At 42.5% G+C, this 23,564-nt stretch overlaps 3 protein-coding genes and 4 non-coding genes across 8 annotated transcripts; 2 read left to right on the top strand and 5 right to left on the bottom strand.

Annotated features, from left to right (window-relative positions):
• Positions 1–2,209: 2,209 nt before the first annotated feature.
• pole3 (polymerase (DNA directed), epsilon 3 (p17 subunit)) lies at positions 2,210–4,184 on the top strand. The gene is made up of 4 exons (XM_062555270.1): positions 2,210–2,669; positions 2,929–3,014; positions 3,124–3,242; positions 3,548–4,184. The coding sequence occupies exons 1-4, from the start codon at positions 2,604–2,606 to the stop codon at positions 3,727–3,729; spliced, it is 453 nt and encodes a 150-aa protein (XP_062411254.1). The 5' UTR covers positions 2,210–2,603; the 3' UTR covers positions 3,730–4,184.
• Positions 4,185–4,645: 461 nt separating this feature from the next.
• On the bottom strand, positions 4,646–8,213 carry rpl12 (ribosomal protein L12). Its single transcript, XM_062555269.1, has 7 exons — positions 8,054–8,213; positions 6,754–6,827; positions 6,302–6,400; positions 6,120–6,201; positions 5,689–5,775; positions 5,253–5,365; positions 4,646–4,693 (listed from the first exon to the last, which is right to left on the bottom strand). The coding sequence occupies exons 1-7, from the start codon at positions 8,088–8,090 to the stop codon at positions 4,688–4,690; spliced, it is 498 nt and encodes a 165-aa protein (XP_062411253.1). The 5' UTR covers positions 8,091–8,213; the 3' UTR covers positions 4,646–4,687.
• LOC134101569 (small nucleolar RNA SNORA65) lies at positions 4,974–5,099 on the bottom strand. The gene has a single exon (XR_009941424.1). It is a non-coding gene; the product is annotated as a small nucleolar RNA SNORA65 (small nucleolar RNA).
• On the bottom strand, positions 5,470–5,595 carry LOC134101567 (small nucleolar RNA SNORA65). The gene has a single exon (XR_009941422.1). It is a non-coding gene; the product is annotated as a small nucleolar RNA SNORA65 (small nucleolar RNA).
• On the bottom strand, positions 5,953–6,078 carry LOC134101570 (small nucleolar RNA SNORA65). The gene has a single exon (XR_009941425.1). It is a non-coding gene; the product is annotated as a small nucleolar RNA SNORA65 (small nucleolar RNA).
• Positions 6,582–6,707, bottom strand: LOC134101568 (small nucleolar RNA SNORA65). The gene has a single exon (XR_009941423.1). It is a non-coding gene; the product is annotated as a small nucleolar RNA SNORA65 (small nucleolar RNA).
• A 91-nt stretch (positions 8,214–8,304) lies between the features above and the next one.
• On the top strand, positions 8,305–23,558 carry lrsam1 (leucine rich repeat and sterile alpha motif containing 1). 2 transcript variants are annotated; one of them, XR_009941394.1, is made up of 26 exons: positions 8,305–8,490; positions 9,065–9,289; positions 9,448–9,504; positions 9,667–9,711; positions 9,971–10,048; positions 10,151–10,219; positions 10,343–10,427; positions 10,665–10,786; positions 11,349–11,439; positions 13,819–13,922; positions 14,184–14,213; positions 14,354–14,476; positions 14,729–14,868; positions 15,168–15,212; positions 15,468–15,538; positions 15,873–15,972; positions 16,552–16,639; positions 16,825–16,899; positions 17,520–17,600; positions 18,154–18,249; positions 18,780–18,878; positions 19,186–19,317; positions 19,880–19,955; positions 20,371–20,528; positions 21,516–23,438; positions 23,489–23,558. XR_009941394.1 is itself a non-coding variant. In XM_062555267.1 (25 exons), the coding sequence occupies exons 2-25, from the start codon at positions 9,218–9,220 to the stop codon at positions 21,636–21,638; spliced, it is 2,160 nt and encodes a 719-aa protein (XP_062411251.1). In that variant the 5' UTR covers positions 8,305–8,490; positions 9,065–9,217; the 3' UTR covers positions 21,639–23,558. The 2 variants fall into 2 exon arrangements, 1 of the variants encoding a protein (XP_062411251.1); XM_062555267.1 differs by having other exon boundaries at positions 21,516–23,558.
• Positions 23,559–23,564: the final 6 nt, after the last annotated feature.

Here is a 23,564-nt window from a genome sequence, read left to right as displayed (position 1 = left end):
GCTGTAATTGAAATAATAAAGGGCGTCACTGGAGTGTGAAGAGCACAACGCCTCACTGTTGCCATTTATAGAAACACACGGATGGGACTTCATGAGAAAATTCCACAGGAAAATTGTCATGGGACAGAGGCCACAAACAAGCCTAGTGGTGCGCAAAGTTATATGTCATGCACTGAACTGTTACTGGTTGATGGCAGAACCAGAGGATAATGCTGCTTTTGAAGTTCAGTGCTTGGAGGCGAGGCCATGAATGCATCCACAACTACTTGTATGCCAGAGAAAACAGAATATAATAGAGAAAAAGAGAGGAAAAAAGCTTTGACTTGCATTCCCTTTCTATGACTTGATGTCCAAAGATTTTCTTCTCTTTTTTTTTTGTTTTAGCAAAATAGCACATAGTTATTTGTGTTATGTCTTGTGGTGCGCTCTGTGTCGTATAAAAGTGGAAAGTGGGGAGGATTGGACATATTCCCTAAACTTGCTGACTCACTCAGAGTTTGAATCACTTCATAATAACAGAGGAAAATAGATAGGCTATATATAACAAATAAACCATAACATTTGACTAGCTTCTATTACATGATGTATTTTGTCCTCATTAGGCTACTAAAATATTCTCTTTTATGTTACAGTTTTTCACAATTGCTAGAACACCTTTTTCAGAACTCTTTACCTTTTTCTCAAAACTGTGAACACAAAACTCATTTCTCAAACTACATTCTCGAAACCCTTCAATCTTGTTGCAAAACTGAACAATCACCTCAAAACACTTTTAACTTTGCTCAAAACTAACTAATGGTCTCAAATCATTGAACACATCAGGCAAAATTGCACTCCTGCAGAGCAGTGATAAGACAATACACCAAACAATGGAAGACACAGTTTTCAGGGCAGGGTTTATGGCTCCTGGAGGAATTGTATTCATTCTAATTTGAAAAATAAAATATCACAATGAAAATAAAGAATAAGGACTTATATCACTCTCTACTCATATCCTCTAGCCTATATGAAGATATAAATCAATAGTTTTGTAAGTGAACAGAAAGACAGGTCAATACTGTACTGAATATGATTTGTACTGTGATGCCACAGACTCTGATAGTACTGTAAGTATGCAATACTGTAATATTGTATTGTGCCTAAATTTAGACTTACTTGGACATACTGATAACTCAGTTCTTTCACTCTCTCAGAGTTGAGCTCAAAGGGTAGTAAGTGTGTAACAGTGGATGTTCAGTGATTACTGTACTGTATGATAATGGACATTTACGCTATTTCTCTTCTGTAGTCTGAATCTTTGGATTATTGACGCCACAGAGAAACCACTGATGTTGGGTTGGACCATGAAGTCCTGCTTCTCTCATTGGCATTCCATGAACCAGAACATGGTCAACGATTGTTGCCCAAATATCATCATTTACAGTATTGCAACTCTTGGAACTCTCTGTCTTTCTCTTCATCCTCTTCATTCTACCTGCACCCTCCTCTTCCTTGTACCCCACCTCTACTGTAACACGCACTTGTTGTCCCCTGTGTCTCTGTCAGCTCTGAACTGACTTATATTGGTTGTCACATCATTAGACACAAGTGTTATCAATTTTGAGTGGTAGTGTTCAAATGGAGACAACTGTGCTCTAATTGTGTTCAACTTCCGCCTTGTTTGGTTATCAATATAATTAAGAAGTGCATCAGAATGCACAATGTGTTTAGAGTTTTGCAAAAAGGGTTAATGAGTTTGGTAAAATGGGTGAAAGTGGGTGAAAGTAGTCTATGGTTTTGCCAAAAGAGGGAGTAATTCAACAAATGTGTTCAGGCATTTGAGAATTTGATTCAGAGAATGGGGTTTAGTGTTCAAGCAACTGTGAAAAACTGTAATAGCAGCTTACCATGCACATTTCATACATAGTCATCAGGCTGCCAAACACATAGGCTACACCAGAGCCCGTCTAGACTTTCTCTGACTACTAAGAAATACTAGGCCTACAACACCTGCCGTAACCTCTTCAACGCGATTGCGCAAGCTACTTTTTTTTTATAGACAACATTCACACATTTGTTTTTAATTTTGCCTGTTTCTTTTAGATTAAACTACACCGTAGGCATATGCTGTATGACTCAAAGCAAGTAACAGTTAATATTTATTTAGCCTTGAATTAAAATGAGTTTACAGGGGGGTCAAAGTTGTAAGGTCAAAGGACAACCACATGGTTTGTAATGTTCGAGCGCGCTTATCCCCAAAGAAAGTTCTCTGCTTCACCGCTGTCTTGAGGTCGGGTAACTTAAAGCTGGCAAAGAAGACTAATAAATGTCTTACCTTGTTTTTGTCTAGTGTGAGATTGTGTCAGGAATCGTACAGTATTGTGCTGCAAATGTGAATGTGAAAACATACAGTTTGTTGTAATCAACTTCTTAAACCGGGGTCGTTTGCTAGCCAGGTTAGCTTGCTAGCTAACTGAAGCCAAGCTGATAGTATAGCTAATTCCTCTGTCCTCACAGGATATAATCGTAGGATCGAGCCTTTAAGATCCGAATAACCGAAATAGGGTTTTACTGCTTGTTGAAGTTAGTCAATTTAGAGTTAAATACAGAAGGCTTCTGCAGTGATGGCAGAACGACCCGAAGATCTTAACCTGCCCAACGCTGTCATCACACGTATCATCAAAGAAGCAGTACGTTTATTTGTTATTGTCATGATATGTTGCTAGCTTATCATCGGCTTACGAGGTTATTAATGAAGACGTAAATTACTCTCTCATCCGGGTGTTTCACTGCATTATTTCCAATGACTTGATAGTGTGTATATGAGACAACGTTAGTAGATTCCCCACCGACGGTGATAGCAATGCGCTTGTTTTGCTAACTTGTTATGGCTGTTGTGGTGACAAGGCAGTCTGATAACAGCATTCTGTCCATTTTTGTTTCGTGAAGCTACCAGATGGCGTAAACGTATCAAAGGAAGCAAGGAGAGCCATCTCCCAGGCCGCCAGTGTTTTTGTGCTGTACGCTACATCATGGTAAGAACAAACACTGTGTATCTGAAACGGAATACTTCAAAAAGTGGTCTAGCTTTGTCAACAGTGCATCTTGTAATGCGATTCTAATATTCTCATTATGGTCTGTCAGTGCTAACAACTTTGCCATGAAGGCTAAACGGAAGACCTTGAATGCTGGGGATGTGATGTCCGCTATGGAGGAGATGGAATTCGAGCGGTTCATGCAACCCCTCCGCGAGGCGTTGGAAGGTAACTTGTGTCCTAATGGTCAATAGTTGCCAACATTTCAGATGTTGCAGTAGGCTGACCTCTGCTAGATTTGTCTGTGTGTACTTGAAAGCATGTCAATATTTACATTTATCTACAGTGATTCATTTGGGAAATACCATCCATCCAATACTTATCCTTTTGTTACAAGGATAAGGGTATCAGACACATCTGGATTCTGATGGCACCTTGTTCAACCAGTTGGCCCACATGAACTTGTCTTATTTATTCAATGTTTTAGTTTCTCGTTTTGGCACTTGCCTAACCTGTTTTTGTGTGTTTCACAGCTTACAAAAAGGGGCAGAAAGGTAAAAAGGAGGCCTCTGAACAGAAGAAGAAAGACAAAGAGAAAAAGAGTGACGTCGAAGAGAGCGACAAGAATAAAGATGAAGAGGAGGAAGAGGAAGAACATATGGATGAGGAGCCAGAGGCAGAGAATGAGGTTGAAGATGAAGAGGTTGAAAACTGAAGACCTGCTTCTTCACCACCCATGGGAAGTGCCCTGGTTTTGGAGGGCCTTGATGTGAACTGTTAGTTGCCTAACGAGCCTGTGGTCTGTATGGCGCGCAGCTAGAGGATTTTGTTTGTTCAGTCTGTGCCACAGTGGAGTATGTAGTTTAGGAATGCTTTTTGAAAGCAATCTGCAAAGTTAACACAGTGCATGTGAAGTTGGTGGCTTAAATGTTTGTTTCTCCACTTTGTGGAGGATCTACACTTGTATGTTTAAGTTCCCTAAGAAATACATCCAACAGCGCAAAACATTTCTCAGGGTACCAAATTTAAGAAATCTGTAGGTTTCTCCAAGCATTGTGCCAACTATTTGGTAGAGGCACAGTAATATGTAAATCATTTAAAATGCCAGCCTTTCTGGTGAAGTTACTCATTTGTACTTTTATATTTCGTTTCATATTAAAATTTGTTTTGTAAAAATGGCGGCTAGTTATTCACTGGATATTTAAAAGAATTCTGGAAAATGTTGACCTAGTGCTCAGTCCAGTCTAGGCCACTTGTTATACACAACCTGAAAACAATGGGATGCAATTAACCATATGCAAAAAGGAGTGACTGGTAGTCTATTGAGCTACTAGGCAGAAGCCTGAAAATTGTGGGTTCCAAGACCCAGCTCCCACCATTATGCTCAAGCAACACTCCACTGCAAATTGCTCAAGGGGCAATATAATCCCTTTGTAATAAAGTTGACATGCCAATTCAGACAAGTATCTGCTAAATTAATGTAAATGAAAGGCCCTTTCAGGTGAGGTGAAGTTGCATTTTAAGTACCAAAACAGTAAAACAAAATGTCCCATGCAATCTACAATGGCACACAAATTACTTATGGTGTATGGTGGACTTGTCGGTGTATAAGCAAAAGACAAGGCAGGTAATACATTTTTGTAACAAATTTATTTGCTTCTCCACTCGTGATTTTACTCCTGGAAGACAGAAAGAGCAGACGTTAGTCATCGAACAAGATGCACACAAAAAAAAATGTATTATCTGATCTAGCAAAAGAGTCGGTGAGCCAAAATTCAAAATCGAGATTTTGTATCAGTGGACAGATGACACCATGAGCTATAAAACATCCAGGCTAGTCAAGTCTTGAGTTGTCAAGATGCAGTATTTTGAATTACAGCCTCTTGCATTTGAAGTTAAAGGCAGGGACAAGTTGGATTAGCCCACTTGAATATTTGCAACTACCGTGTTTTGACTAAAACTTGTTCCAGGATCTTTCGGCACAGAGTTAACCATTTGATTGGATAGCACTGCTTCCTAGAGCTGGGTCTCTATTAGCCTCCACTGGACTAAGCTCAGTCATAGTGAGACAGGCACAGTGGCGGGAGGCTGGTGTTCACTCCTTCCGGAATTATTTTGAATGCCTCTTTCATACAATACCAGAAAGGAAAACTGTTCAATGGTTTGGAGTAATCGGCCTGTATCTCAATGTGTATGTGACAGTCAGATCAGGTCATATAAAACACTAATTTCACTTACAGAGGCGATTTCAAGTTTTCCGGCATTAATGTCATCAATGACATCATGGGGATGGCGGCCATCGATGGTGCAGCCAACAGACTGAGCTGTTCCCAGGATCTCTTTCACGGTTCCTGACAATCAAAAAAAAAAAAAGTAAATATTTTCTACAGGTAACACTTATTAGCCAACACATTAATATGTTAAAATAAACCCCTTTAACATGGCATGTACAGTTTTTTGTTCCAGGATCTTTCGGCACAGAATTACCCATTGGATCGGGTAGCCCTGCTTCCTAGAGCTGGGTCTCTATTAGCCTCCACTGGACTAAGCTCAGTCATAGTAAGACAGGCACAGTGGCGGGAGGCTGAGAACATTTCTGCTTTATACTGCCGCACCATAAGATTATGGCAGGGTGCAGCGCCTAAAACAAAATACGTATGAAATGGAAACTCACCAGACAGCTCTCTGGCAATGGAGCGGTGCCTCATGACACGGGCAATGCTGACAATCTCTTCGAGAGCCACGCTGCCACTGTGCTTGACTGAAATGAGCAAAGGATCACATTTTAAGGTCAGACAATATATTATATCAACCTGAATAACTCAAAACAACTTCAAGGCTATCGCCTTCATAGCAACATTTTTCTCCATTAACAAAATAAAACTAAATATCCACAATATGCATTAGTCTGTGGACAGACTGAATGGGACTAGCACTCATTTGTTCCAGGATCTTTCGGCACAGAGTTAACCATTTGATTGGATAGCACTGCTTCCTAGAGCTGGGTCTCTATTAGCCTCCACTGGACTAAGCTCAGTCATAGCAAGACAGGCACAGTGGCGGGAGGCTGGTGTTCACCCCTTCCAAAACAATAGTCTGACTTACCATTCTTCACCTTCTTCCTGTCACGAGGAGGCTCTTTCAGGGCCTTGATGATCAAGGCAGAGGCAGAGGGCACGACTTCAATCTGCAGAAACAAAATTAGGGAATTAAGTATTATATCAAGGCTAGTATTGTCGTAAGGACAATCTTTCACTGTGGATGTGTGACTACTACTCAGTACTTACAGCTGCCTGTCTGTTCTGGATGGTCAGCTTCACAGTGATTCTCAGACCCTTCCAGTCACCAGTGGCCTTGGCAATGTCGTCACCAACTTTCTTGGGAGACTGTAAGAAAACAGCAAATTAGCCTCCCCTTTTCAGTCACTACACCCAGCAGTTATACCATTGTGACAAATAAATATCACAATAAAAAAAAATAATTATATAAATATTTTCTATAGCTAACTCTTATTAGCCAACACATTAATATGGTAAAATAAACCCCTTGAACATGGCATGTACTGTTTTTTGTTCCAGGATCTTTCGGCACAGAGTTAACCATTGGATTGGATAGCACTGCTTCCTAGAGCTGGGTCTCTATTAGCCTCCACTGGACTAAACTCAGTCATAGCAAGACAGGCACAGTGGCGGGAGGCTGAGCATACACATGCAACTTTGGTCACAACAGTGCCACTTACCAGACCCAGAGGTCCAATCTTGGGAGCCAGAGAGGAGGTTGCACCAACTTCTCCTCCTGTGCACCTCATGAACACTGCAAGACAACAGAGAACAATTATACATTAGAATTAAGTTACAATAACCAAGTCAGTCCATTTACATACTTCATTATGTATTAGTGATGGGTGCAATAATACTGTAAGCCAACAAAGATATACTGTCTACATGGCACCCCTTGTGCCATTCACAACACAATCAGCAGTGGCACGAAGTCTGAAAAACTGAGAACAGCCTGACTCAACTGGCCAACAATTAAGCATTTGTAACATTTCAACACTTGTTGAATACATGGTTGTGAATGTACAACTCGCCACCTGAATTTGAGACACCCTAAAGAAAAGTCTGGAAGTTCAGACTTTGTCATCAGTTCCTAACATTTGGACAATCTGAACAATTAAGAGCCAAAGCGAGCACCTGTGTTAGAAAATCAAACCGGTCAAGAAATGTGCCACTAATCAGCTACAGCCCACATCCTCGCTATCAAATTCTAGCATTTTCACCACTCAAGTAGAATATTTGATGCACACGACTGGCACCTTCTGCTCATAACAATCAAGTTAATTAATGGGTATTATCTGGCAACATCCAACCATTACACGGCGTCAAATCCAAAGCTGACGCTTCATACCTCCACGATTTCATATTACTCTAGATAGAGCACATGGTGTTCTTATAATGTGCTGGTCACTCAGCCACAATGGAGCTAGCAGCTACCTATAATCCAATGTTTTAACGTAGACACATCATGCTAACACTACGCTAGCGCTCTGGCTAAACTTACCGTGATGCTGCTAGCAATTGAAGCTCTGCACGTGGAAACCACCACAAACACGCATTCATCGTTTCCCGATATGGAGGGAACGTAACAATTATGCATCCAAAGTAACTCATCTAAAGTTGCTCATCAGGGTGCTGAATGGTTGATCTGAAAGCCTTGATCTGACTAACGTTACAGTCAACAGTGCACGTTCCCCGAGCCACATGGCATCGGACACAGCGGGATAACAAATCCCTTCCGTTTGACACGCCTGACTTACTCCTCGATCACCTTTCTGTTTTTTAAACTTACCTTGACTCCCTAATCACTTAAAAATAAAACACACCAGATACCACATCGTACACCCTACATGCGGAGGTTTCAGTTACGTTAACCCTGCTAACGTTACCTAAGTTAGCAAAATTAGCCAGGCCTCAAGGCCTGCTCTCATGAGACGCCCAGTCGCCGGTTTTCCAATGTGGTAGACACTTCAGTCAACGTACCAACTTTAACCTCATTGGGATCGAACTTGGGAGGCATGTTGTAGCTTAAGATGAGCTCAGTTCAGCTTGAAAAGGTGAGGGTGTCGGATGAACCCGGATACGGGACGACCGATTACTGTTGCACCTTCACCGTAAAGTGAAAAAGAAGAGACCGACAACTGGCGTGGTTGGGTATTTATACAAATGGTGATAACGCGAGATCGTGACATCTCACGTTTTAACGTACTTCCGTCAAAACGTCACTAGGAAGGAACATCCTCTAAAAAATAAATAATCAAACACAGGAGAATTTATATCTGAAACAGATAACTACGATTTCGTCAACATATCAGTGTAGCTATAAAATACCGAATATTTATCTTGCCGACATATTGAAGATCTACTGTAACGTTACCACAATTTACCTCGTCTAAACCGACATTTCACAACAGCAGAAGGTAGGAAACTGGTAGCTATCAACATAACATAAGCGTTGTCATACTCAAACCAGGTGTTAATTCTTCAACCTCGTAGCCTGATGTTTAAGTAACGTTACATTTGGTAACTGTTAGCCGAATGTAATTCCATGACAGGAGTGATATTTAGTGATACGTCCATAACATGTTATCTTTCTTCTATCGCTCTTTCACCAGTCTTAATGCTACGTTATTATGCAACGTTAACTTAGTTAACGGGACTGTTTTTATTAGCTGCTAGATTAGTTCGCACGGTGGCCTACGTTTAACGGTACTAAAGGTAGGCATACCCTAGGTTAAGTGTGGCATTATTGTTTTTAAATTCAGCTCTCCAATAAACGGATTAAACTACATGTAGCCTGATGGTGTTATTTCCATGTTCCTTGTGGATACATGGTTGTATTGACTTAGCTGCTACTAAAAAGTATGTTAGCTGGCCTGACAATATTTAGACATAGCAGTAGCTTAGTTATATAGTTAGTAGTTAGTTAGTAGCTTAGTCTGTCTGCTTTTTTTTCTTCTTTTGATTTATTATGATTTTCTCATTTCTAATCAGGATAGTTTGATTGGCAAACTGAGCCGTTGGCAGAAGGTGTGTGACTGCTCTATGGTGCGGACTCGCAAATAGTACTGAGGCTACCCCTAAACCACCCTCAAGGCCCTTGGTGGCTGGCAGGCAGGACAGTCAGGTGGCACTACTGGCTGAACCATGCCACTGTTCTTCAGGAAGAGGAAGCCAAGTGAAGATGCCAAGAAGCGTCTGGAGTATCAGCTGTGCTTGGTGAGTTTTTCATTGTGGGTTTTGTGTGTGTGTGTGTGTGTGTGTGTGTGTGTGTGTGTTGAGAAGTCATACAGTAACCACAGAAGAACACAGGGTGAATGTTGCTGACACAATTTGTAAATCATTGGACCCCCCCCTCCCCTCCCCCTTATGTCCAGTCTAAAGAGGCAGGAGCTGATGATGTTCTGGACATTTCATCCTGTGAGCTGAGTGAGGTAAATGAAACACATTCCCAAATCTCCTCCATATTAAACAAATTATTTCATTTCACCAGAAATATGAGCAGCATTGTAAATCATTATAATCCCAGAAACATGCTGCTGTTTGTGAACCTGGAGTCTTACTGCTATAGTAAATCTGTGTTATTACCTTCTCAGGTTCCCTCCAGTGCTATCTCCATCTGTAAAGTGCTGCAAAAGAAGGTGAACCTGGAGACAGAGGGGGGGAGCATGTCTTATTAAAAACAAATGGTCCACATGCTCTTTTAGTGGATGTATAGCATAAATTATTTAATGTAAATGTGTGCCAATATTATAATACCATCATACAATCTTCATCACACCACCTATGTTATGATAATAGTAATATGGTAGTGAGATTGTTATTACATTTTATCTGTAAGTATGTACCAAATAAGATGCCTTGAATCCATGACTAACATGTTCCTGATTCTCTTGGCAGGCCTTCATACTCAGTGACAATGAGCTGAAGTCTCTCATCCCAAAAGGCTGTTCAGTCATCTCCCTCTTTACACTGAAGGTAAGAGAAACACAGGAGAGCATCCAATGCTGTCTGTACAGAGCAATTTTACTCTCCTATTGGACACATTCATCCTCTCACTCTCACCCTTCTGTGTTTCAGGTCTTAGATATTCACAATAACAAGCTGACATCTCTCCCTGATGACATTGGACAGTTAACATCACTCCAGGCAAGTTCTCCATTTCAACAAAAATATATGTATAATTTCGAAGAAGGAAAAAAAAAAGAAAAGAAATATACTGTCCACTGAGCTGTCCACTGAATGTATCTGTGTATTTGTATGTTTCTACAGGTGCTGAATGTAGAGAATAATCATATTAAAGGACTACCACAATCCATTGGAGATCTTTGCAGTTTAAAAACTCTCAATCTGAAAGGTAAACGTTAGGACAGATTTGTGAAGCTTTAACCACAAGGCCAATTAATGCATGACATAGTCAATTTATGTAGCTTTCTATTCAAGCTAATGATAATGTTTAAGACCCTCTGTGCGAACTGTGAGTTCATTAAGCCACGTTAAGTTTATTGGAGATATGTCTGTGATTTTATGTGTGAAGTAGATGACGGTGATCTGCTCATACCTCTATCTACTCTACTGCTCTACCTCTCTGTAGGGAACTGTCTGCAGGAGCTGCCTGCTGTGGTGGGCCACATGAGGAGCCTGAAAACTCTGGACTTCAGTGAGAATAATATCAGGGAGCTGCCCAAGGACTTGGCCCATGCTCGCTTCTTGGAGGTGTGTGTGTGTGTGTGTGTGTGTGTGTGAGACTTAAAAAGATGTTGGTCAAAAAGCGTACACTTCTACAGGTCATCCTAACTGCAGTTACTGCAAAATGGTGCTCTAAGCAATGTCATGTGTTGTTAGGTAATGGTAAAACATTTTTGTTGGCTTCAAAAACAGCAACAAAAACAACCTGGGCCATGAAAACATAACAAATTGCAACTGAATTCCATCAAATAACCAACGCGATGCACATTCAGGAGCGTTTCAATTGTACGAGAGGGAGGGGGAGGGAGTAGCAAGCTAGCTGTCTGTTATGTTTGAACACCAACAGAACAGAAGTGTCGTTACCCAGCATCGCTCAGAGAGCCTTTAGCAAAGCCGTATGAATAACTAACTCCGATTGCATACTCACAGTCACAGTCACATTTAGTACACACACAGATCTTGCTCTTACGGTGCTGAAGTGGGACTTCTAGTTTATGATGTTATGTGTAAATAGGTATGCTTTTTGTTTGTGTTAGCATTTCATGTATTGTGTGTATTTATGTGTGTGCGTTTTTGCCCCTCTCGGTAGAACCTGACCCTGGACACGTCGCTGATGACCTACCCTCATTCCTCTGTGTGCGCTGCGGGCACTGAGGCCATTCAGAGGTTCCTGTGTGCCGGTGGGTACCATGACTAACTAGGGATGTAACGGTATGAAAATTTAACCCCACGGTTATAGTGACCAAAATTATCACGGTTTTCGGTATTATCGCGGTATTTTAAAAATTGTGTGTACAATATGTTAAGAAAACGCTGATGGGTGTAGACAAGCTGAAATATTTTAGTTTAAAAAAGTGTGACAGTGTTTCTTACATTAAAAATATAGGCAAACCCTAATTGCCTTCAGCAGGATACCGATCATTCACAGCAGTGGCAATCCTAGTCTCTGCTCAACCCTCCACACACACAGAAAATGGCTTGTCTTGTTTCTATTGCATATTTGAACTCATAAACTTTATATATTTTGCTAATAGTTTAGAATATGTTAAGATCTGCATAATTACTTATAGCTAAACATACTCATTAATTTGAATACTTCATATTGATTTTTAAACTATTACACTTGTCTTTAATGACATTACAGGGGTGTTGTGTAGGTCTAATTGAGAGCCTGTCACTTTAAGAGCTACGTGAAGTAGCCTAATAGAGCTCCCCAGTCCCGCCCCTCCTCCGAGAGAGGTGCTTGTCCGGAAGTAAAATTCTCATTCATTTCTCCCATTGACTTCTGGAAAAATTCGGATATAAAGAGTTTTAGACCATGCCTTAGGCTAACCAGCTACGATGTGACTCATAAGCATATAACTTATAATTTCGAGTGAAAAAATGAACAGAAAATGTAAAAAAAGCGAAAGGTACAAGACTGTGTACATATCTTAAATTCCGAGATAGAGAACTCAAATCCCAGGATGCTTTGCAAACGTACACACATTTCCAACATTTGCAGCCTAAAGATAGTTTAACATGGTTCCATATTAATCTGAGAAAAGAAGATGATTACTTCCTACCGTTTCCATTGAGTAAATTCAACCTTCAAGATGAGAAAACCGTTATTTTTCGGAAGACCACACATCGGTCCTGATCAGCCCTGCAGCCATTTTAAGTTTTGAAGTTCCAGCGAGACGAAGCTGGACGATAGGCGCGGGAAAAGCTGAGTACAGTTTGTTTGGCATTGCCATGGCAATGGCGATCTCTACCAATCAAAGGCTCTGCTTTCACCAGTTTTACACGTTAGGGTGTCGGGTAGTGTAGTACTCTCTCGTTAAATCATGAATAAAGCATTGTTTTCTCAAAACAAGGTTGATGCCCCCATTAACTTTTGACATCTATATGAGCAGGTATAATCGCTTAGTCACATCGTAGCTGGTTTTAAGTCTACCATGGACGGTTACGATGTTATGGCTTATTCTCCAATTGTCAATGGAGAAATTTTTACTTCCGGACAAGGCTGTGGGCGGGACTGGGGAGCTCTATTATATTAACCTTCATTCGGTTTTAGGAAAGTAGTCATGCATAGTTCAAGGATATCCGTTTTCATTGAATAAAATGAATGTTTAAAAAATTAGCAAGTCAAAGAAAATATTGCTGGGATCATAGAAAAGATAAGTGTCTTGCAATGTTAACTTCTATGATTTTGGTGAGCACTAGGCTAGGCTACTGTACATGATAGACATGACGCGAGAGCTAACGGGAGTTACCTTGATGGAACTCTCAAGACGTAAAAGATTGCCAATAGGCTGAGTAGCTTTTTTCGGAAATTGAATTAAACACTAGGCCTACAGTAGACCTAAATGAACTAAATTCTGCAGGAAGGTTACCGTGGCATTGTGCTCACTTTTTCCTTGGTTGGAAATGTTGGCTGCTTATAGCTTAACTTATGATTTGGAGTTTGGTAGGCTATGTTATATCCAATGAGTGACACCCAGCGCTCAACATAAAACTTCACGGCATTCTCCTGATAACGTTAGGGGAATAGCCTAGATTTAATGTGAACGTAGGCCTACATAAAAAGATGCAGAGTGGCTACTACATGATACAGCGCACGTTTTGGGGTGAAAATGTTGCGCCCTTTAAAAGCAGGTGTAGCCTTATCCGAATCATGGTTAAATTCATCAATTAGACAACAGAATTAGTAAGGTAAAGTTTTGTTTCATAGTAGCCTTCCAGCTTGTGTCAAAAGCAGGCTCGGATGAAGATGGGAGGAATTAAACACGCGGTTACCACACCGTAATATCAACCGTGATAATAATGATATTCGAAATGAACACGGTAATTGTTATCGTCAACATTTTTATCATGGTTTACCGTCACACCGGTAATCGTTACATCCCTATGACTAACGCAGTCTACTGAAAACATCATGTGACCGCATTGATGTGGTTACGACCATTCACACTGACTGAGCCACTCGGCTGTTCGGCATGGTGTTTGCAGTGCTCTGTTGTGTGCCGTATGCTCATCATTTAGTCCATGTTGTTGTGGTGGTTCTTGTGATGTCACAGAGCTGGGCCTGGAGTACTGTCCACCCTCAGAGTGGCAGAATCCTTCCGAGCCTGATGGGACGGCGATGGAGACTAACAATGTGGATGAGCCTGACTTCTGGCAGGTATGAAGTAGGCCTGTGAACTTGGCACATAGCGTGTCTGTGTGTGTGTCTGTGTGTGTGTGTGTGTGTGTGTGTGTGTGTGTGTGTGTGTGTGTGTGTGTGTGTGTGTGTGTGTGTGTGTGTGTGTGTGTGTGAGAGAGAGAGAGAGAGAGAGAGAGAGAGAGAGAGACTGTACTTGTCATCTGGTGCCCACATTTATTTTCAATATTTTGAGATTTTATCAAGACTTTCCCCCCTTTCATTCTTTTCTTTCATCTGCAGATTAATTTCATGGGCTATGAGAAGAGAAAGGTAAAGCCTCTGTCTTTCTTTACATCATAATATGACATTGTCATCAGTATAGGCTGTTAACATCGTTATCTATGCATCCTGTATATACAGTATGTGTCTGGGTACATGTGCATGTGTGTGTGTGTGTTGGCGTCTCCTAGGAGCAGAAGCAGCAGGAGAAGCTGCTGTTTGAGCAGGAGCTGGAGGTGAAGCAGAGGGAGCACGCCCACCTCGTCCACCTCAAGAACTCCAACAAGGAGAACGTCCTGATGTCTGTCAGAGAGGTGACCTTGAACACAGACTTAACCACAGCAGCCTGATCACACACACTCATCAGCCAGAGGCAGCAGTGAAGGGATCAGGATGGTCCTAGTGGCACTGCTGTGAAATATTCAGTAAAGCTCTAGCAGAAATGATTATGAATCTCTCTCTCTCTTTCTTTCTCTCTCTCTCTCTCTGTCCTCTCTCCCTTCCTCTCTCTCTCTCTCTCTCCGTCTTCTCTCCCTCCCTCTCGGCCCTGTGATTCCCTCCGTCAGGAGCAAGAGCGTGTGGACAAGGGTCTGTCCCAGCAGCAGCATGCTCTGGAGGTGGAGAGACATCGCATTCTGAAGAAGGTGCGCGAGGCAGAGAGCAGCGTCATGGGCCGCATCACTGGCCTACTGCGGGACAACTCTCGGTGAGCGGGGAGAGCAGGGCTGACGGCTGACTGAGGCTTTCAAAATGGCTGCCGTTTCACCATGTTAGAATACCGCTGTTCTGGCATTCATTTAAATGACCACTGCATTCCTTAAAACAATGTTGGTTATAGAGTTTGGTGGATCAGTGATTTGATTGAATGTTCATGTGCTAGTATGTGTTTGTGAAAGGATAGCGAGTTGTGTTATAAATAAATGATAAACAATGAATATAATACATTTATATCATTATTATTATTATTATTATTATTGTATGTATTATATGTATTTCTCCCTACAGCCAACTGAAGACTGCTGAGATACTACAGACCCTGGAGCAGGACAGGTGTGTATGAGAGCAATTCTATGATGCTAGGCAGCTTATATCATGATGAGGTCGTTGACGTGATGATGTTATGGTCAGTCACTTAATTAAAATATAAAGAACTTACATCATCAACCTGTACATTGTCCTCAGTGATTGTTGTTTTCATGTAGCATGCATGAACGTGTATGGTGGTTTATGTTGTTTTCTAGTAAACTAGTATTAGTCATGAGCGTGAACAGGCCATGTGTTGGCTAACCACACTTCTCCACACAGGATGCGTGTGGACCATCTCACCGCTGTGACTCAAGATGAGGCTGACTCGCTGCGGAAGAAAGAGGTGGCAGGTAGGTGGGATCAGATGCCTTGAGAGCCCATCACCTGTGGGCAGAGAGCATTCACTCACACAAGCACACACAGGACCACACAAAGCTCAGCCAAAGCACCACGGTGGTCATCTTCCTTGACCTGTTCACCCACCGGTAGTGCTACCAATCATTTGAGTGACAAATTGATGACATTCTTAAAAGAACACTCCCTAACACTTGCTGTGTCTCTCTCTGTGTCCCGCCTGTTTATTTCTCTCTCTCTCTCTCTCTCTCTCTCTCTCTCTCTCTGTATCTGTCTCTGTCTCTGTCTCTCTCTCTCTCTCTCTCTCTCTCTCTCTCTGTGTGTGTGTAGTGGCCATGCAGAAGATGCTGTCTGAGAGTTTCTCCATGCGTCTGCTACAGGAGGCCAACGAGGGCAGGAGGCAAAGCCTGGTGACCGCGGCCTTCCAGAGGTTAGACAGCACACAGGGGAAACAACAGTTCACTTTTTTACTGCCTATACAGATAGATAGTCTTTATTTTCCTTTAAAGGATATTCTTTTTCACACATGTCATTCCATTCCATAAAAGACAGCAGCATTTGATGTTAACATCTCTGTCTCATACATATAACATATCACACATCACATATAACATACAATATCACACACACCATACAATACCATATAATGTGTAACAACTCTCCTCACCCACTACTAAACCTGCTAAATGTACTGTGTAGTTCTTTACTGGATTCATTTGTATAGACACATGCGTAGATAACTGACTCAAAGGTGTATAGATGATGTTGACAATGACCTCTTTCTTTTTCTGAACTTGAGTTTCCTTTTTTGACAAACGGAAGTTCTATTCATGTCATGCCATTTCACTGCTGTAGTGACCACTGTAATAATCACTTTGTGTGTCTGCTCTCTCTCGTCTGAAGTATAGAGAATCAGGACTGTTGTAGTGACCGCTGTAATGATGACTTTGTGTGTTTCCTCTCTCCACCGTCTGAAGGAGTAACTGTGTCTCCTCTCTCTCGTCTGCAGTATAGAGAATCAGGACAAGAAACTGGAGCAGGTCCTATTACTGCAGCAGCTGGACAAATCTAAAGCCGTCGCTGAAATCCTGCAGGAGGTATAACATACCGTACAGTAGTGTGTACTGTAGAGTAGTTTGTCTTGGGATGAGTTTGATTTGACAGAACTACTGTACATGTACTGTATGCCTTTTAACTTAATCAATTACAGTACTCGGTAATACATGATATATGAGCATTGTTGTGATGGGCCACCTGCCCCGTGGTTTGTGTCTCTCTACAGGAGGAGATACAGAAGGCTGCCTTTGAGGCCCTGCAGCTGCAGAAAGACAGTGTCCACGGTTATATTCGTAATCAGGTAAACTCCACCAGCTCACGCTTGCGCTCAGTGTCCCCTTGCCAGTGTGTGCAGCCAGAGGGTGTTGGGATTGGCTTATGTACAGTACGGCCCATGCAGTATATCTGCATGTTCAGTGGAGCTTGTGCTTGTTTTACTAGTAGGGGTCATACTTTAGTTTTAAGTTGTGCTGATAAAATATGTAACCACATAGTGACCACATATAGTGGCTAGTCATTTCTAGTCACTATATTTGTATTACATTATCTAGTCTCTATATGTAGTAATAATACATAATCTACACGTAATCTATACCCCATCCTGTGAGCTGCTGCCTGACTTAATCCCCTTGCAGTTTATTCAGTATCAATTATGTTTATTTTGTCATAAAAAAAAGAAAATAACAAGTCACTTCACGAGTCATTGCTGAGCAGTGTTTTAAGTTACTTTACCGCACTAATCCAATGCAATCAGTCAGTCGGCCAGCCAGTCAGTCAGTAGGCTGCGGCTGCTGCTGCTGTTTAGCCCACGCAACCCATCCTGATCCGACCCCATTGTGCTTCTGCCTTTTTATTCTTCTTACCCCTCCTCTGAATTGAGTTGCCCCCTCATCAACCTGCCCTATGCTCTCATGTCTCTAGATTAAGCTAATAGAAGCAGAGTTAATGCAGCTGACAAATCTGGAGGTAAAGAGGAGGGATCTGGATGCTGAGAACCTGCAGGTACGTGGTAGGAGCCTTCTGTCTGTCTGTGTGAGGGGGAAGGTTTGAGGTCAAGACCAAGACTTTGGCCGATGGAATGTACTCTCCATTGTCTCACTGCATGCAAAGATGTAGTGTGTAGGGGCCTTCATGTATAAACCAGTGTGATTGGAACTATGATAAGGAGGATTTGAAGTTAACAGAATGTCACTTGAGCAGTCTACAGTATACTGATGTATACTGTATGGAAGTTGTAACTATGAATTAGAATTGTTAATCAGAACAGATTAGTTGTCATCACACCCCCCTTATTTTCAGACATTCATGTCATGCTTAGCATGAAGCCGATTCCTTTTTTCCCCCAACTTCGTCTCCCATATTTTTGCCACTTCATGCACTTGATTGTGATCCATTACTAAATGTGGAGCCCATGCCAGACCATGCCAATCCATTGTTGCCCAAAGCTGAAATACTAGCCTGTTGTGGATGAAAAGCTGGTCTGGATATGCACAGTGAAGTCTGCACGTGTGAACTGACTGTGTATGATTTTGAAACGTGTGTGTGTGTGTGTTAGTTTGTGATGTCGGATCAGCGCACAGCCCTGTCGGACATGCTGCAGGTGCTTCTGAAGCAGAAGGACCAGAGAGAGAAGGAGCTGCGGCACATTCTGGTGAGACATTAATCCCGACGTTTCCCCCCCGGATATACACATTTTTATTTCACTGATATTTACCTTGTCTTTACAATATAGAATACACTGTACAAGCCTAGATAGAACATAACCTTGGCATGTTGAGTCTTGTTATCACTTTCAAGATGACCAGCCAACCTATTGTTACAGAAACGCAAAAATCATGTTCAGAAACGCTGGCTGGGCTACTTCAAATAGACTAACCCAGAGTAACCGGAGCACTCAGATTACTTAATAACTTTTTTTATTGTGGTGCACAAAAGACTGACGTTTCGACGCACTGCGTCTTTCTCAGAGTCATGTTCAAAAATCAATGTGCAAGGTTTTGGCCAATGCTTTGAGGAAACATTAACAAGATCTCGTTGCCAGACAGCTGCACAATTGCATATAATGTATTCCAATCCAAAATCAGTGCATTCAAAATCTTTGGCTCAGGATGCAACAGACCAGTGTTCCTGACTGTGTTTTGGTCTTTGTGTTGATAATGATGGCGGTTGTGTTCTGTGCAGGTTGAGCTGGAGCGGAAGAGTGACTCCAGTCTGCAGAACTACTGGATGATCCAGTACCAGAGACTTCTGGACTCCAAGCCTCTCTCTCTGGCCATGCAGGTCAGTGCAAGCGCTAATGTCATTACCCGAATCATTTAGCTTAGAAGTGGAGGTCTGGTTTTGAAGAATACTTCACATGTGTGCGTGTGTGTGTATATACTGTATATATATACATATATATATATACAAATATATATACATCACATTTCTTTGTGGATGTAAATAGATTTTCTAATTCGGTTAAACCCCTGGTAGTAAGTGCTACTGTAATGACATTCAGTGCTTTGTGTTCATGAGGTGCATTGACTGCTGTGCTCTGTGTGTGTGTGCATGTGTGTGTGTGTGTGTGTGTGTGTGTGTGTGACAGGAGGCTGGCGTGGAGCGGGATCTGGTGGACCTGCTGTCCAAGCTCTCTGCTGAGCACTACCTGCCCATCCTGGCTCACCACCGCGTCACGTCCAAGGCCCTCAATCACATGACCGCCAGTGACCTCAGCAAAGTACGCTGCTTTCAGTTCCTCTGAGTGTGTCTGAGGGCAGAGATGGAGGGATGAATTTGGTTGTTAAGTACGGCGTAACGTCAAAAAAACGTTAACTAGTGCAGCCAGCCGGTGTTCACAACTTGTCACCATCACTTCCGTTTTATTGAGAGTAAAAGAAAATTGCTTAACTTTAACAGACTAATTACTGTAGCTGTGCAGCCAGATGATACAATTAAGGGTAACGTCTAGGCCTCCACGGAAAATAGGATTTCATTAGGCTGAGGCAACAAGGATGACAATTTTCTTAAAAGCTACTCTGAATAGTGGAAAAATATTTATTTTTGCTGTCCATGGAGAAAAACAATTAAGCGGCTCTGTTAGCCGTTGGACCTTGAAAAAGATTTATTATCCCACTATTGCATCATCACTTAATAACGGGATAGAGTGGAAATTGTGCTAGTGTGCTACTTTTTTTAAATGAGAGAGTTAAGTATTTGTTTTCTTATCGCTAATCATAACAGAGCATTCCGAAGTTTTGTAACTGTATATTAAAAACAGAAACGCTTGTTTGTCTTTACAGATTGGTGTGAATGAGGTGGGCATACAAAAGGCTCTACTAAACTGGGCAAAGACACATATACCCATGCCAACTAAGGGTGAGTATGTGCACAAATACACAAAATGATCTGCACACATCACCCCCATTTTCCATCAACTCCACAGGCTACCAGTTCTGTCTCGGATTAAATACAAAGTACTACTACTCACCTTCAAATCCCTCCACAGCCTTGCTCCCCCTTACATCCGTAACCTCTTCCCTCCTATATAAAGCCACCTTGGGTTTGAGAAAGGTGCTATGTAAAATAAATGTATTATGATTATTATTATAAATATGTACATATGCACACATAGTATCGTATGATCTCTGATTGGGTTGAGGTGCATTAAGCAGGGCTATACAGCCATGATATTTAGACAACTATCGCCATCATTCACACACAAACGTCAATCATCATCATCATCATCATCATCATCGTCGTCAGTGAGTAAGGATTCTCTTTTGTCCATCAGTTGCCCTTGCGGCCAAGGCGGATCCTGAGGAGGAGGAGGAGGAGGAGGTAGCCGGCCCGTCCCGGCCCAGCGCCCCCTCTCCAGAGGCCACGCCTCCCACGACCCCCTCGGCCCCGAGCCCCAGCAGCTCGGAGTGTGTGGTGTGCATGGAGCGCGCGGTAAGTGCTGCCCTCACAGGGCTCAGGGCTCAGGAGGATCATGTAGTAGGGCCGTACAATGGAGTTTGGGTACATCAAGCACAATCCTAGTCTGACTGGGACTAGAGTCTGGGAACTCACCGTAGGCAGGGCTCAATCGGAGGGGTGGGATAAACAGTTGTCTTTCAAATTCCCTCTCCACGCAATAGGATAGCGCTAAACGAATCATCTTCTTGATGCTTAACGGTCGCAACCTCTGGTCGCATGTCAGTCATCATTATGTCAAACCCGCCCACCGACTCTATACACAATGTGATTGGTTCTGTGGTTTCTGCCTGAGCCCAGCTCCCAAGTCAAACGGAGCGGTGCTAGACTACCCCGGCAGCAAATTAGATCTGCTGCCGCTAGGGGCGCCTAGATTTCTAGGCTAGCACGATCCTACTCTCTATCAAGCATTTCGGAGTAGAATGGTACTTGCATACAGTACGTACTGTTGCTGTTTATAACCCCTAATCATAGGAGATTTTAGTACAAGTAGGAGAATGGCACAGAATGCAGCATACAGTTCCCTGTTCACACGTTGGGCGTGCTGCATGCTGTTTATTCTGTTGTAGTGCTAGTCTATAATAGGTGGGGAACAGCAGTAATAGATCACAGTGCAGTAGGAGTGTTCTTAAAAGGCCCAGACCCAGAGTAACTCTCTCTCTCTCTCTCTCTCTCTCGCCCACATCTCTCTTCTTCTCCTCTCTCTCCCACTTCTTCTCCTCTCTCCTCCTCTCCACATCTCCCCTCTCATCTCTCACCCACTTCTCTCCTCCTCTCTCCCCCACATCTCTCCTCTTCTCTCTCTCTCTCCCACCTCTCCTCCTCTCCACATCTCCCCTTTCCTCTTCTCCTCTCTCCCACACTTCTCCCCCTCTCATCTCCTCCCCTTCTCCTCTCTCCTCTCCTTTTCTCCTCTCCTCTCCTCTCTCCCTCCATGTCTCCTTTCCTCTTCTCCGTCTCCAGTCGCAGGTGATCTTCCTGCCCTGCGGGCACGTGTGCTGCTGCTCCGAGTGCAACGAGGCCCTGCAGTCCTGCCCGCTGTGCCGCGCCGCCATCGAGCAGCGCGTGCGCCTCTACCACGGCTGAGGAGCCCCCCCCCGAGATCCGGCGCTCCGCCACGTCTCGGTCCAGTCGCCGACGCGCCAGCTCTGGTGCCGTGACTGTACGCGCGCGCTGTCTTTCTGCATGCACTTTCCACCTAGTAGACTGTAATCTCGCCCACCAAGGCACTATCTTCATCATCGCCATCTTCATCAGCTCTGCCCTCTGCCAAAGAGAAGCTCGTTATCATTGGCCAAAGCCATATGTAATATCAGTCCATGCCAGGGGATGCTTCAGGGGCTCTATGTGAGAACTCACAGGACGGCCCTGTGGTCTGTGGTCTGTGGTCCGGCCTTTTCAAGAGCAAGAGATGCCAGTATGGCAGGCAATGCTAAAGGAAATGGTACATTTAGAGAGAAGTTTCTTCTATTTTCAGTTTTCATGCCAGTCAGGACTGTTCTTTTGTATGTGTTTTTTTAGTGTGGGAAACTGCCATTTGAGTCTAAAATGTGAAGCCATTTGGAATGATTATTTTTGTGTTTGGTTGCTATGTCTCTCTCACGAATTTAGGTATATCAACAAGAGTTGTGTTGTTGTTCAGTACACAGATGACTTGGAGTATGTGAAAGGTCTTATCTCAACACTTCCATCTGTAAGTGCCCTAAACTGGACTGTAGGCTATAAATCTGTTTTACACGGACAGTGAATGCTTTCTTTCAACACCGGATCTCCGCACGTGTGCCTTTTCCCGTTTGTGACATCTATACGTCACGCCAATCATGAGCAGCACTCCATATAGACCAGGCTATCCTCTCTCTTCCACTACTGGCATAAATGGCAGTCAGACTAAAGGTGCTTTGGAGACAGCCAAGACCATCCATGCTGTCCACATCACATCACCTTATAACCACTCCACTCTCATGTTCTGGTCAGTGTTGCCAGATTGGGCGGGCGCTCGCCCTTTCTTTTGACTTTGTGGGGCGGGGGAAAATAAGCTTCAGGCGGGAAAATGAAATGTTTAAGTTAAAGTTTTAACTTAATTAAGTACGAATTAAGTTCTCCATGACAAAATCGTTGTTAGGGCATTTTTTTCTTTTTTTGCTGAAGAGGGCGGGTTTTTGAACGTGATTGGGCGGAGATCACTCTAATCACCCTAATCTGGCAACACTGGCTCGGGTGCCTCCACCCATTTAACCCCTCACATCCTCCCTCCATATGACATGCATCATCCTAAAACTCCACACCTAATTTCCACCCTTTACAATCTCAAGTGACTTAAGTGCTCTTATTGTTGATACTAACAGTGCATGCTTTCCATTACATTACTGTACATATACTGTATGCTGACAAATACTGAATACATATTATACTCAATAAATTATTTATCCCTTACAAATCACGCCACTTGTTACTGAAGTTGTAAATGGTGTATTGTAGATGCCAGTATGCTTTAGGAAAAGAGTGCCTGACTTGCGCTATACAGTTTGCTGTAACACAAGACATTTTTTACCATCACTAAACAATGTCCTATCCATGTCAGTACATGTTGACTGCACTAACACAAAAAAGCTGTCAATATTATTACGTTACTCACCTTCATTCCATTCATAGCTGTAAGAAATGAAACTTAGAATACAATGATTTCTAGGCCCACATCTACTCCTTTGATCTTTTGTACCCATTGTATTTTTCACAAACAATTTGACATAATTTTGAATTAGCAACTGCATATCAGATCACTGTGGAAACTGATGTTTTATGGTGTGTAATATATATGTTAATAGACAAGCTGCTAATGTAAAGGTCTGCCTTGGTTATCTTGGTTAGCATATCCATCACTTGTAGGTGGGTAAAGCTGCCTTGGTTATCTTGGTTAGCATATCCATCACGTGTAGGTGGGTAAAGCTTCATTAGTGTATTACTAGTGTGCTGTGAAACCTATGCAAATAAATGTACTCAGATGTGTGCGTG

The sequence above is a fragment of the Sardina pilchardus genome, chromosome 14, assembly GCF_963854185.1.
Source record: "Sardina pilchardus chromosome 14, fSarPil1.1, whole genome shotgun sequence".
In the NCBI taxonomy this organism is placed as follows: domain Eukaryota; kingdom Metazoa; phylum Chordata; class Actinopteri; order Clupeiformes; family Clupeidae; genus Sardina; species Sardina pilchardus.
The sequence above is the reverse complement of the archived record's forward strand: the minus strand, read 5'-3'. Positions and strand labels throughout refer to the sequence as shown.